Raw genomic sequence first — 14,450 nt, forward strand, 5'->3', positions numbered from 1 at the left:
CGTCCCGGGTGCGGCCCCGCCCCGCCGGCTCCCCATTGGCCGCCGCGCCGCCCTCCCCCTCCGCCCCATTGGTCGCAGGCGGGACCGGCTACATTCGGCGGACGGAGGGCGGTGGTGCCGCCGGTTGCCGTGGCGACGCGGCGCGGCGGGACTCGATCCGGCGCAGCGCTCTCCCGGCCCGGCGGGCTCCCGTTCGCTCCCCTCCGGAGACGAGCGACCCCCGCTGGATCACAGGCCCGGGTGCGGGTGTCGGCGGGTGTCTCAGCCCCAGGCGACCCCGTGCCGGGGTTACCGGAGCCGGGCGCCGCGGCCAGGCCGGGCGTCGGTGCCCGGTCCCGCACGGCGCTGCCCGGGCTCGGGTCAGCGGGCAGGGAACAGCCCCAGCGCGGCCCCGCTCCTGGGGAGGGAGAGCTGGGCTGGGCTGCGGGAGGCTCCCAGCCCTCGCCCTTCGCTCCAGCCCTGCAGGCAGCAGGCGGTGCCCATTCATTAGCTAATTAACGTTTTAACGCAAGCGCAACGTCAACGCTAAGTAACGGGAGCAGGCAGTATCCGCGGGGCGCCCGCTGCCAGCGCCGGCCTCTGCACGGAGAACCGGCAGGCAGCTCCCGCTGCTCTGCGGGTGAAAACACGGCTCGTAACCGGGCTCCAGCCCCCAGCGCGCCCCAGAGCTCTCACCCCCCGGCCACGGGCTAAGAAAACCCCTCGGCTTGGCTTCGTTTGAGTCACACACCACCCAAGTGAGAGCAAGCCCACCCCTGCCCCAGCACCCCCAGCACTGCGTGGCCCTGGTGCCCAGGACGGATTTACACCCTCCCGAGAGGGGCAGGTGAAGGCAAAGCTCCCCCCCCGCCCCTTCCAGCACACACTGCAAAAACCCGACACACCACACTGTAGAGATATAGATATATTTGTGGTGATGTTGCATATTTAAGACAACTTTACATAATGCTTCCAACACAGTTTTGGCATCCTCCCCTGCAGCGGGGCCAGCCCCTCTCACCCCATGTCCCTCCACAGCCCCGGAGCACCCCCCGAGGGAGCGGACACAGGAGAGGTGGGCAGGGGTGCCGGCAGGTACCTGCCCTTGCACACCAAGGTCTCCATCCCCTCCATTTTACAACATGCCTCTCACAGCACCAGCATCCTTGAGATGGGGAGCACAAGGCCTGCCAGGCGGGGAAGCCCGGGGCTTCGGAGGAAGGCGAAGGATGGCACAGATCTTTGGAGATGGCAAAACCCTGACCAGCCAAGGCTGTGAGCCACTGGCTCCTGCTGACCCTGCCTGGAGCAGAGGGGTTGGGGCAGACAGTCTCCAGATCGACCCCAGCAGCTCCCCTGCCCCAGCCCTGCGCAGGGACAATACCCCTTCCCTGGCTGCAGGCAAGAAGGGAAGCATTCTCCCAGGCTGAAAACCAAACCCAGACTTAAAACCAAACCCAGACTTCTCCACACAGCATCGGTCTTGGAGAAAGGAACGTCGCAGGCAGTCCCCAAGCCTGGGAGGACGGCAGGGAAGGGGGATGCTCTGCTGCATCCCTTCCCCGGAGGAGACGGCGTCTCTTCCCTGCGGAGGAGGTGGAAGCAGAAACAACGGAGAGCGGATGGAGCCGGCTGGACCTCGTCTTGCCTCTTTGCTTTTTGGCCAAGGAAGCACAGCAGATCCCGAGAGCTCCTGCCGACCCGGGAGAAAAGAAAAGGTTGGGCCAAGGGGCCGTGGCACAGGGCAGCCCTCCGGGCACAGGAAGCTGATCTCTCATCCGCAGCAGGACGTCAGCCCTGTGGATGGCATTTTGGCAGGGGACTGGGGCGTCCCTTTGCTGAAGCGGAGGCGGCAGGGTCTACAGCAGCTTGTTGGGACTTGAACCATGAACCGAGCGCTCCCCCGCTTGCTGTTGCACAACACACACCGGCAGCTCCAAATATTTGGCACAGTCAGGCAGCTGCTTTGGAGGGCAGGCAGCACCCCACAACCAACCCTGCCTGAGGGGCAGCAGGGTGCAGTTCCCCAGCAGCCCCCAGCAGGAAACAGGGAAACAGCAAAACAATAATAATACTACTAATAATTAAAAAAAGAATGTAAACGACCCAGCACCCTGTCCTGTAGCACCAGGACACCCAAGAGAACAAGGTATGTTACAGTCTGAGGGGAGATGGAGACACAAGGACTTCCCGGTCAATGCGGGGTCTCGTCTCTATTGCACTTTGCATCATATATATTTTTTTATATATATATATTTATAAAAATACAAACTAAAGGGCTGGGGTGGAGGGGATGAGATACAAGCCCTGGGCCAGCAGCAGCTCCGTGCACACAGCAGGCTTTGACCCATTCTGCTTTTGCCTGTCCCTAGAGTCCCCTGCCAGACCTCCCAGGGGGGCAGCCAGCAGCACAGGGCCTGATCGTGCCGAGATCCAGGCCGGGGCTGGGCAGGGTGCTGAGCTGATCCAGAGCCTGCCCATCCCCCAGCCTTTCCTCCCTCCCCCATCACCCCTTCCCGAGGCTCCAAGGCCTGGAATAACAAATGCACAGCTCTTCCCAGCCGCCAGCGCCATCTGTGCCCCTGCCTGACGAGCGCCCCGGCAAGCTCTCCGTGGCCAGCAACTGCCCACTCCTGGGGGAGGTGGGCAAGACTGACCTCACACCTCCCCCTCCACCCAGAATACCCCACAGGAGAAAGTTTTCCCCCACCCGGAGGTTCCCATTCTCTCTTCCTCGAGTGACTACGGTGCAAATGGCACGGGGTGATGTAGTCCGGATGCTCCTCACTCCCAAGGCTGCCACCCCCCCCGGCTGCTCCTGCTACCTCAGCCGCCCATCAGGTTTGACGGGCCCCAGTTCTGATTTGGGGTCCGGGGAGAGGGAGCTCCAGGACGTTTCGCTGCAGGTCTCCAGGGAAGCGCAGGCGGAGGGGCTGCCGACACAGATGTCTGCCACGGACCAGAAGGTGCTGATGGCGCTGTCCGCCCAGTCCTCCAGCGCCTTGCCCGTCAGCTGCGCCTTCTGCGCTGCATCCTCCTCCGCCTCCTCGGAGCGTGGCAGGTTGAGGATCCCCCCCAGGCCCTGAAAGCTCTGCTCCATGTATTCGTTGCGAGGGGGCCCGCCGTGCAGCCAGTTGCTGTCGTCTGGGCAGGACAGGGAGAGAAGAGAGGGGATCAGCAGCGCAGCAACATCCTGGCACCCTGCCGGTCCTACCACCACCCTCCCGGTGAGGCTCAGCACCCCGTCCCTTTGTAACCCCAGCTCTCCTCCAGCCCGAGGAGAGGGGTGCTGCTGTGGGATGGATCTAACTGACCTGCAAACGGGCCCTCCGGAGCTGCCCAGGGGTCTGGTTTGAGGACTCATGTGGGCAAGGGGACACCAGCGGGAAGGATGGCTCCTGCCTTGTCATCAGCTGCAGCCCAGAGAGGCCAGCACTGGGGGGAAGCACCTTGGACCGCCAACAGGGAGACCCTCCCATCCAGCCCCAAACTCCAGAGCATCCTCACCTTTCCTGAGAGGCTGCTTGCGGTTGAAGGTCTGGGGCACTACCAGGAACTGGTTCTCCCCCAGGGGCTCCCAGAACTGGAGGAGGCGGATGGTCCAGACACCAGGGCGCAGGGGCCGATTCAGCGGGGGCTTGTACTGGGTGAATTCTGCCTCGGCATCCACCGTGATGTCGTAGGAAGCAGCAATGACATAGGTGGGGTCGATCCACACCACCGTGGCTGTCAGGTTGGGGCCCCGCGACCACTTCTGCATGGCCACCGGCTCGTCAAAAGGCCCCATCAAGCCTCCAAAATTGCGGAAGAGTCTTTCCTTGGGGTCCCACTCCGTGCCCACCTGAAGGGACAGGAGGCACAAGCAGTGGGACGCTGGACAGGGAAATGCCATCAGCTCAGGTTTTGCATTTCACATCCCCAAACCAGGGAAGGCATAAACTTTGGAGCCCAAAGAAGTGCACACCCAACCCTCCGCAGCTCTCCTGCCTGCACCATGCCAGCACTACTCCAGCTGTGTGATGCCTCCTGCAGCTGCAGGTGCTGAGCATCACAGCCTCCGCTCCTCCCTGAAAGATCCCCTTCAGGCCTTTTCCCCAGCAGTCAGCTCCACACACCACACAGAAGCCAAACTCCTGGACAAAGTTTTGTTCTCAGACTTAACAGCAGCACCGTGTCCCTCTATCCCCACTTCATGCAGATGGGGCAGAGGAGGAAGGGCAGCCTGGTGTGGAAAAGCCAGGAAGGAAAGTGGGCATTGTGAGGAAGCTCTCCCCATTTACCTCAAGGTTTTGTAAGCGGTTTGCCTGCCCTCCATGACCTGCCAGTTTCAGAGCTCCTTGGGGCATCATCCACACCTCCAGGGACTCTGCCTGCCCAGTTGCCGAATTCTGCACTTCCTGCATCACCAGGTAACCCTGGAAACGGTCGTCATAGAAATATAAGTGCACACTGGATGGGAAGCCCCGGGGCTCAAATCTGGAGAGAGACAGACAGAGAGGTTGCACATCTGAGCATCAGCATCCTTCCAGCATGAGATGCAGGCCACCACTCAGAGCCTGGATCGAGCCTGCAACAAATACGCCACCTGCAGAGCTTGTCGGCCTTCGCTGCTGGCGTGGACGCAGCTTTGCGGAGCCCCAGCCTGGAGAAGGCCGTGTAGAAGGTGAGGGTGACATCACTGAGGCCGCTAAGCCCGTCGACGCGGTCGTAGATGTTCTCCCAGTATGCCTTCAGGGCCGGCGTGTTCGGAGGGTAGCTGCCGTAGAGGTGAGTGTCCAGGATCTCCAGCACTTCCTGATTCACCGTTGACTCAAACTTGCGGGCGAAGAACGTGGGTCTGGAGAGTTGCTGGAAGAGCACAGGCATTTCTGACAGTGTTGGCTGCACCCACTCTGCCCTCCCACCTGAGCGGGCAGCTGGGAGGGAGACAGACCCGAAAGAAACATGCTGGGACCCATCCTACCCACTTTGAGGACACAGGCTAAGGAGCAGCAAAGCACAGCCAGCCTCTACGTGGGATCCTCTACGACAGGATCAGTGGGAGCATATAGTACACTTACTGGTAATGCAGATGGGTTCCCATCTCTCCCACTGCCTCCCCCTTTCCGTGCTCAGAAGCAGCCATGTGTCATCGAGCTCCTTCGCTGCAATCTCTATTCAGATGGGCCCCCACCCTGCAGAGCCGCTGCGGAGCCCTGCACGAGGCCTGGCCACATGGCACAGCTTGCAGGATCAGGGCCCTACGCTACATAAGCCCAGGACTGCTAGAAAATCCTGTTAACTTCTCTTTTCAGGGCTGGGTGTATCTCCCCCAAACCTTCCTTGTTCAGTCTACATCCCTACACACTGAAAGCACGGGATACCATCTGTCACAAGGCACTTTATCCTGCCAAAGAGGACCGCACTCTGAACTGGTTTTACTGAAAAGGTATTTGCCCCAAGTGATAGGTCTGGAGGAAAAGAGCAGTTAAATGGAAGAGAAAGTCTGGGAAGAGGAGCAGCACTGCAAGCAAAAGCCTGGTTGCTGGGCAGGACAGTCAGCGTAATCCCGCTGCCCGAGTGTTTACAGACACGTCTATGCCGAGCCAATCCTGCTCCTGTCCCTTGTGGGGCTGGGCTGAGGCTTGTGAGGGCATGCACAGCAGCTGGCATTGCACCCAGGGATGCACCCGCAGGGGAGCTCAGAGAGGAGAGAGACAGGGAGGAGGGGAGAGAGCGGGAGGAGAAAGGAGGATCTTTTTCACCTGTAGCCGGAGGAAGTCCTGGGGTTTGAAGTCATTTGGGGAGCACCCGCACCAGTCGACTATGTGTTTATATTGGCACTTACAGCCCAGCTTCCGGTTCCAGTTGGTCACTCGGAGGTTGTTATCGACCAGTGTCTCGCAGGCGTGACTGTTCTCCAGGACCGTGTGGAAGAAGGACTGCACAGGAGAGAAGGGACAGGACACCCAGTGGGGATGGAGGACGGGTGGTTAACAGAGATCCCCCACCCCTCACTCACAGAGAGAAACAGGACAGACCTCAATAGCTCCTGAACAGAATCCTATCCCTGTTCCCAGCACAGGGCAACATGTAAGGGACCAGGCTGTGCACCCACACTGGTCCTTATCTGGCCCAGATGAGCGTCTGGACCTAAAGCAGGGCTGGATATAAACACGACCCTTGGCCCGTCCATTCCTCTCTCCCCTCTTTCATACCTGGCTCTGGACAAAGGGGAGGCACAAAGCTGCCTGAGCAGAACCAGCAATGCCCTTCGCAGCTACCCAGGGCGGGGATGAAGTGGGACAGAGATGTTAAGTATAGTGGGAAGAAAATCTGGCCCATGCCCCACAGTCAGCACCCACCTCGGCTGGCAGGAGTGTGTAGGTGTAGAACTGGCGCAGCTGGGACACCAGTTGGTCATTAGCATAGACCACGTACTCCACGAAGCTGCGCGTCAGCGAGAACCAGTCAGAGCCCCCATCCACCACGATGCCCTCGGGGATGTGGCGCTCGCCCAGCCGCCACATGTGGGAGTCACACTCATGGAACAAGCGGTCCAGGCCCTGCTTCTTGATAAACCTGGGCACAGGGATGAGGGGTTAGGAGTGTCACCCACTTTGCCAGGTGCAGCTACATGCAGAACATCCCCCCTGCCCCAACTGTTTCAGTTCTTTTCTGAAATCCCTCCTTTTTCTGTTCCTCCAGCTCAGCTTTGCCCTTAGCTGGGATTACCTGGCATTGTCTCGGCCATGAGACTTCAGGAAGTTCTTATCTCGGTATTTGGACAGGAACATCACCAGCTCCTCATTGGTCCTGAGGTGCAAATTAGAAAGCATTAACAGCCCCTAAGGTAAAGCAGCCCAGTAAACATTCATACTGTGAGAGCCGTCAGACACAAGGAGCCTAAAGCTGCTCGGTGGGTGCTGACTCAAACCCTTGTCCCATTGCTGAGGAGACACAGATGCGGCCTCTCTGCTGTCTGATGCCTCACACGTGTGTTCCCCTGCAACACCCAGACCATAGGAAAAGGTACTGGCTGGGCTTCTCTGCAGAGATGGGACCAGCCTGGCCCTGGAGCATCATCACCAGCACGTGGGTGCAATCTCCAATGCCATCTTCCCTCAGCTCCCTGCTCCTCCCTGCTGCTGCAGCATCACGCAGCCCAAACACCTCCATCACCCTCCCCTGCCCCAGTAAGGTCCTCACCTCGTGGGGTAGTCAGTGGCGCTCAGGTTGATGAAGAAGTCCCAGGGCCACTCAGGCAGTTCCAGCAGGTCCTTCATGCTGCGCAGGTACATCTTCAGCAGGCTGGCACCTCCCCAGATGGTCACCATACGCCAGGGTGTCACGCGGATGTTGGGGTAGTGCTGGGCCAGCTCCACTGCCTCACGATGGAGGTAGTTGGAGCGCTGCCAGGGAGCAAGGCTCACGCTCAGCAGGGAGCTCGTCTTCCCAGGGCCCTGTCCTCCTTGCTGCCAGCCCGGGGTCAGCCCTTACAGCAGCCTCCACAGGGAGGGGAGCAGCAAGACAAGACTGCTCTGGGCAGGGGAGACAGATCCTGCTTCCCTGGTGTTGCAGAAATAGGCGTGGGAGGGTCACAGCTCCACCAGCAGCAAGGACAAACCCTACCCAGCCACGTCCTCTGCTCACCACCCCCCCACGCCCCAGCACCCTGTCCCAGTGACCAATCCGGGCACTGTTATCTCCCCCTCTCCCCTCACCCCTGTCGCATACCTTGTCAACGTGGATGTAGAAGAAGTGCTGCTCGTGGTACACAGCCTTGATGAGTCGCTTCAGCTGGCGAATGGCCCTGCCATGCACAACCAGCATGTAAGCGATGCGCACAGGCTTGCTGGGGGGCACCTGCTGCAACCGGCTCTCGTCCCACTGAATGACAGGGCTGACCTTGCCTGTGTGGGGAGGGAGGGGGCTGTCAGCCGTCCCCAGCCTTGTCACCCACCACCCTACCACCCACAGCTCCTGATAAACCAGGGAGACCTTAGCAAGGTGGGGGACAGCAGGGAAGAGCTCGGCCTCAAGCAAACCCCATCAGTGCAGCCCAAACTGGCTGCAGTGCCAGGCCATGGTGGCACATGCAGCCCCTTGCATTAAATTGACAGAGCCACGGTGGGAAAGGGGGGGTGTCCTTCTCTGGCCCTTCAAAACAAAAGATGCAGCTGGGCCTGCCTCTGACCTCTGCAGGCACTGCAGGGTGGGATGAACAGCCCGTCTTAAGTAAGGGTGGCACAGCTTTGATTGGATTACAGAGGCAGCAGTAATCTGGGAATCAGTGGCAGATTGAGGCCGCTTTTTGCCGGGTGGGGCAGTTTGGTGACATAAGGAAGGCAGCCCACACACCTGGCTGGGATATTGCCGATGCCCAGGGTGACTGGGAGCACCCCAGCAGGACTCACCCGAGAGCTGGCAGTGGCGAGGCACTGACTGGGGCATGAGGCTGCCGGCCCGGTGCAGACACACCACGTTGGCGATCTCCTGTTGGCACTGCTTGCTGCTGGCCCGGGCCAGTGCTGAGAGGGCATCTTTGCCCGTGATTTCACACTTGGGGGTGAAGCTGTTCTCGGTGGGCTGGGGAGCCCCCTCCACACTGCCTGTGTCGCCCTGCTGGAAGATGGCTAGCTGGGCCTCCCCGCGCAGCTCTGTCAGGTTCCTCTGGCTGGAGGAGTCCGGCACAGCCGGCAGCCTCCGTCCCGGTTTGTGTCTCGCTGTGACGGCTCTCACCACCTTGGACACCAGTGCCCCGGGGCTGTCTGGCCGTCCCCGCCATCGCCCGTGCTTCCGGCTGGCGCTGCCCCGGCGCCCAGCAGAGCTGTCCGAGTCCTTGGAGCCGTCACTGCTCTCGGGCAACCTGGCTTTTTTCTGCCGCTCCTGTGCCAGTTCCAGGTGGATGCAGAAGAGAGGACAGACAGCATTAACTCGGGCCTGCTTCCCCCCAGCTCTGCCAACAGACTTCCCAGAGCATCCCTGTTCCCAGAGCTCGATGCTCCCTGTTCCCACAGAGCTCAGTGCCGCAACGTGGCAGGTGCTCTGGGAGCAGCCACTGCACAGTGAAGGACATCAAACGGCCCCTCTGCCACCCAAAACCCCAGGCTAAGACCCCACAGCACCTCCCTGCATGGTCCTATGCCCCCCTCATGGGGACAACTCCCTATATGCCAGCAAGAGAGACCTCGATTTGCAGACCCCGTCATCACAACACCCCAGATGCACAAAGAGGGTCTTGCTTTCTACTGCCAGACTAAACCGCCAAGGCCGGTTGTGTCTGCACCAGCCACCCTCTGGGGTCCTGCGTGGGCAGGGGCATCCCCAGATGGTAGAGACGAGCACAGGGCTGCTCTGGCTGGAGGTGGTTATTTTACTGGGAAGCAAATGGACCGGCTCTTCCCTGCCATGATCATGCTGTGAGTCCAAGCCCAGCGCATCCATCTTGAAGCCAGGGTCCTAGGTGGCTGCAGCTGTGCTCTCTGGGGCTAAAAGCACTGGAGAGGCATTGAACAAGGTCCTGTCTGCGCTCCCTTCCCTGGGCCCCGGCTTCCCACGCTGGGCTGGAGCAGTCACTACGATCGCCAGCTTCTCTAGAAATCCCTTTAACAAACCCTCCCGCCAAGCCAAGCGGATGTGTAAAGGGAGCAGTTAATTATGCTTCGTTACCTCTGCCAGGCTGTCTGATGAGCAGAAACGAGTCAGCCCTGGGGAGAGCAGAGAGTTGGGAAGTTTGGATGCCTACGAGAGCCGCGCTCGTAGGAAAGCGCTTTCCCAGCGAGTTGTGCCCACAGGGCTGGGCCCGGGCCCGGGCCCGTATGCCCCCAGCCCACCACAGGTGGTTCTGGACAACAGGCAGCAAAGCAGCTGCCTGCTCCAGCCAGGCCTCCCAGGGCTATCTCACAATGCCCTCAAAACCGTGCCTGCCCAGCCACTGTCCCAGGCACCACGGGAGGCTCATTGGGGACTATTCCCGGGCAGTGGCATCTTCCAAGGATGGGCAATTGCCTCACAAGGACAGTGGGACCAAATTAGCCCCCTGCATAAGCCCCCCGTGTGGGCATAGCTACTGGGAAGGTCACAGCCAGGAGAAACCACAGTGCAAAGGCTGGAAAGCATCTGGCAGGATCTGCCTGCTCTGCAGTCCCTGAACTACCCATGTTGTGGTGGCACAGCTTGCAAACCATGGCTACCCAGGAAGGGGCCAAGCCACTGCTTAACTTCCGAGGGGCTGGCGTCAGCGAGGATCAGCCGAGCCCCCTTCCGCCCAGACAGGCGTCACAGGCGGCCCGAGACAGGCAGAGAACCATTCATTAGTCACTACATAGGACCATCTGTTCAAGAGTTATAAACCTGTTTTCTCCGCTGAGCATCACAGGAGAGAGGAGTCGGGAAGGCGACAGGCAACGAGCGAGTCTCTTCCTGCAATGACAGGGCTGAGCCAGCAGACAAGACCCGCCGGCCCCACTCGCACCCTTTGCTCCCCAACACGCCTGGCTCCGGGGACAGCCCCTGTGCGATGCCCACCCTCGGTTACAGTCCTGCTCATCCCCCTGGAAGGAGCCCTGTTCCTGGCTCACGAGCGTGCCTGGCTGCTTTCCCCAGTAGGGAAGTCGTTAGAAGCATCGCCAGCCTTTCTGGAGCTGCCAGTTAACGAACTCAATGGCTTCTAATTACTGCACCACAGCAGAGCGATCCCTCCACCCCAGCCTGGCAGGGAACAACTCCGGCCACGTTGCTCTGCTGTATTTAAGACTCATACGCAGGACTTTTGGTAAGCCTCCCCGTCCCCCTCCTTCCAACACACTCAGACAACTCCAGGTGCCAGCCAGAGGTCAGGTCTCCTGTCCTGCCTCCCCTGATGTGACACTGCCATACCCACAGTGCCATAGAGCTGTGGGTCAGATATCTACCTGCACCCTGTCCCCAGCGCAGGTCCAACTGTACCAACATCTCCAAGCTCTGCCACTGCGAGCAGCAGAGCTAACAGCAACTGGTGTCCTGCAGGATTCCCCTTCTGGTTGACTGACTGGTGGCTGCCGCATACGAGCACTCATCAGGCAAAACCAGCGCCAAAATGTTCCAAAGTCACCAGAGGAATCCAGATGCTTGATTGCCAATCACAGCAGCAAAGGCTTAAACCTCTCAGTTAAAATGGCTGGAGCCCCCTAAAACCAAGCTATTTGTGGGGGGGAAGTAAAAGTCAAAGAATCTAAGCAAAGCTGGAATAAAAGATGTTTCATAGGAAGCTTCTCTGGTGGCCGCAGCACACGGAGGACACCAACACACAGGCCCCAGAGAAGTGCCGCCTCCTGCCTGGAAGGAGGAAGATAGCAGGCAAAGTGGGGGAAGAGGCGTGACTGGGCTAAAACTCTTCTCCCAAGTGACAGATCCTCTTCTCCACCCATGAGGACACTTTGCGGTTTGCATTTTCCTGGTGCCAGCTACACTGCGGACCAAGCACTCTAGGAAGCTCCTGCACTCGCTCAGGAGCCATCAGCGTCACCACAACAGAGGCAGGATCGCTTTGGTCCCTTGGGCTCCCACCTTTGTGTGCAGACAGGCTCGCACTGTCTGCAGTGGGGATGCTGTCAGTGAAGGGCTAGGTACCGATGGGAATTTCCTCTCCCATTGGCCAGCCTGGACAGGGATTATGGTGTTTGATCCCAGTGGAACAAGGTAATTTGGCTTCCAGGAGGTAGGAAACTCAGTGTTGACCTGGGTGGATGGAGACTGATCCAGCTTCTGCTGGTCCGCACACCACAAAGCATCTGCTTGGTGAATAAAGGGAGCCTGCAGGACTTTGAAATCAGGCTTGGAAAGAGAAGCGACATGATCCAAGTGGCACGGCCTTCTCAAGGAGGGTTGGACTGGTGGCTCTGATGTGGCTGAAGCCCATTACAGGGCAGCAAGCAGCTGGTGCTGCTGGTGCGAGATGGGTTTACAGCCTGCTCCGGTGAAGGCAAAGATCCTCACTCAGTCTCTGCTCAGGCCACACCGGGGAATCACCAGGGATGGAGCCTGCCAAGGTGGGGAAGCTCTTCCCTCCCCTATGAAGGGAAGAAAAGGAAACCAGCAGGCTTTGAAGAACCAAGCAGGACAGAGAAGGGGGCTGCCACTGGCAGAGATCAGAGCAGCCCTTTTGGGAACACCTGGGCAGCACAGGCAGCTGCCAGCCCAGGACACAGGGCTGCAGCACAGCCTCCGAGTGCTGCAGATACCCCAGCTGAAGGCACTCGTCTGGAGGGGAAGGTGAGCTCGCCCAACTCTGGATGCTCCACAGCGTTTACAGGACTCTCCCTCTCTCTCTCTACAGCAAGTCACAGCCCATTCATGATGGGGAGAGCCAGGTTAAAGCTGTGTCCATTAGTGGGAAGGAGCCATTTACTCTGACAATTAAGAGATCCCAAGGTTCCCCAAATCCTTTCGCACCCGCAAGGTCAGGCTCTCCTGGGAGGGTTCCTCCAGCTTTACCAGAAATGCCCCAGGGGAACGGCGGCTCCTCCAGGTCTGGCCAAAACCAGAAGCTGCAGGAGGGCATGGAAACCAAGAGCTTTGCCATTTTATAAGAAATAAAGGTTAATTGGACTTTTCCCAGCTTGCTAATGGGTTTGGGCTGTCCGTAAAGTTCAGGATGGTTCTTGCCTTCTCTGAAGAGGCTTGTCTGTTTCGAAGCCCTGGAGCCAGGCCTGCTCATGGTGAACCATCCCCTCTCCAGATGAGGGGACCCATGGCCAAACCTGTCAGCTGCCCAGGTCAGTTTTGGGAAGAGACATGGGGAAATCAGGCAAGGACCAAGGCAGAATGAGCCAACCCGGGAAGCCGTGCAGGGCAGGAGCAGAGAAAAGCAGACGAGCACTGCAGGACGGTGCAGAGGGAAGGAGAAGCTGGGAGCAGTGAAGTGATTTGATCAAGGCCACAGGCAAGGGGCAGTCAGGCACTCCTGGCTGCCAGAGGAGTCTGCTCTCACGCTCCCAGTGTCTCCAGATTGGGGGCAACTTCATGTCCCCTCTCCTTGACGCATCTATTCCTTGGTTCTGTTTTGGTGGTGGGCATACAGCAGCACATGAGGGTGCTCACAGCCATTCCCAATGGCCCAAGAGGAGGCCTGGGGCTGGGAATTAAACTGCTGAGTGAGTGGTTGCCTTAGAGACCTTCCCCCCTGCAAGGGGGCTGCCCAGTTCCCCTTCTCACCTCTTTGCTCTCAAGGAAAACTTTCTAGTCCTGTGAAAAGACCTGCTGACCACTGGGTCACTCTCCACACCAGGGAGGCACCCCACGATGGGGAGGGGAAGTTCTCGCCCCTCCAGAGATCCCCACGTCTCACCTCACAGCCACTGGCTTTGCTCTGCCACAGCTAACACGCTCACCCCATGTCTGCTCACCTCTAGTCACACGCTGTCCCTGCCAAACCTGGCTTCACCATCGCCCTGGGGCTTGTTGGCAGCCTGAGGAGTCTCTACAGCCCCTGGAGCAGGAGGGTCCTGCCCAAGATGAGGAGCTCCGGTGCCATGCAGATATTTGCCAAGGAAGCCCATACAGGGACTCCCAGTCCTTCCCCAATGCTCTTGGAGAAACCAGCTTCAGCCACCAGTCCACCCAGATGCAGCATGCCTGGATGCAGACCAGGCAGCTCACGACAAATAAATAAATTCGAATAAGCAACCCAGAGGTCAAGAGCTTTGTTTGAAGGTGGCAGCAACATGCTCCAGAGGCCTGGGTCCTCCTCGATACCTGCTCTGTATCTGACCTTGGGCAAACACCTTCGCCAGCCTGTGCCTCAGTTTCCCCACACATAAGAAAGAGGTGACGCCTTTTGCCTTAGCAGAACGTTCTGGTAGAAAGACAACAGATGACTGCAAAAGGTCCTTGTACCCTTGCACTTCACAGGGATATCCCTGACTGGACCAGCTGAACAGAAGCTGCCACAAACTTCCTGAGCTGCTGTACATGCTCTCCCCAGCTCTCTGAATTACCATATGTTTTCATATTTTCTGGCTTGGATGTCACTGACCCCAGCTTTCTGCAATGTTTCCCAAATCACAGGGAAGCTCAAGACCCCCATTGAGCCTCCCACGCTCCCCACCCCATGCCAGACCCCGACTGACACCCCCTGGGCCACAAGCTCCCCTTCTCAGGTGCCACAACTGCTGCAGGTGGACCCACTCACAGGCGACCTTAGAGACCTTCCCCCCTGCAAGGGGGCTGCCCCGTTCCCCTCCTCACCTCTTTGCTCTCAGGGAAAACTTTCTAGTCCTGTGAAAAACTGTCAGCCCTGTGCTGACCACGGGGTCACCCCCCACACCAAGGAGGCACCCCACGATGGGGAGGGGAAGCTCTCGCCCCTCCAGAGATCCCCACCTCTCACCTCACTGTCGGTGACCCCACAGTCACTGCCCCCCAGCAGCCTGGGGCCTGCGGGACCCCCCACCCACCCCAGGGACCCCGTCCTGGGACAGGGCCTCACCAGTCCCACAGAGACACCCTGG

At 59.3% G+C, this 14,450-nt stretch overlaps 1 protein-coding gene across 1 annotated transcript in view; it reads right to left on the bottom strand.

The window, feature by feature from the left end:
• Positions 1 to 2,757: 2,757 nt before the first annotated feature.
• The window catches only part of XYLT2 (xylosyltransferase II), a 12,356-nt gene continuing 663 nt past the window's right edge, over positions 2,758 to 14,450 (bottom strand). Inside the window, exons 2-11 of the mRNA XM_010579463.1 lie at positions 8,376 to 8,917; positions 7,696 to 7,871; positions 7,168 to 7,370; positions 6,694 to 6,774; positions 6,324 to 6,540; positions 5,724 to 5,900; positions 4,565 to 4,827; positions 4,260 to 4,455; positions 3,487 to 3,820; positions 2,758 to 3,123 (exon numbers count right to left, since the gene is read on the bottom strand). Of these exons, the coding sequence (XP_010577765.1) occupies positions 2,801 to 3,123; positions 3,487 to 3,820; positions 4,260 to 4,455; positions 4,565 to 4,827; positions 5,724 to 5,900; positions 6,324 to 6,540; positions 6,694 to 6,774; positions 7,168 to 7,370; positions 7,696 to 7,871; positions 8,376 to 8,917 (2,512 nt within the window). The 3' untranslated portion in view covers positions 2,758 to 2,800. The remainder of the gene's footprint in view (positions 3,124 to 3,486; positions 3,821 to 4,259; positions 4,456 to 4,564; positions 4,828 to 5,723; positions 5,901 to 6,323; positions 6,541 to 6,693; positions 6,775 to 7,167; positions 7,371 to 7,695; positions 7,872 to 8,375; positions 8,918 to 14,450) is intronic.

This window comes from Haliaeetus leucocephalus, unplaced genomic scaffold (genome assembly GCF_000737465.1).
Source record: "Haliaeetus leucocephalus isolate CR32 unplaced genomic scaffold, Haliaeetus_leucocephalus-4.0 Scaffold657, whole genome shotgun sequence".
Lineage (NCBI taxonomy): Eukaryota > Metazoa > Chordata > Aves > Accipitriformes > Accipitridae > Haliaeetus > Haliaeetus leucocephalus.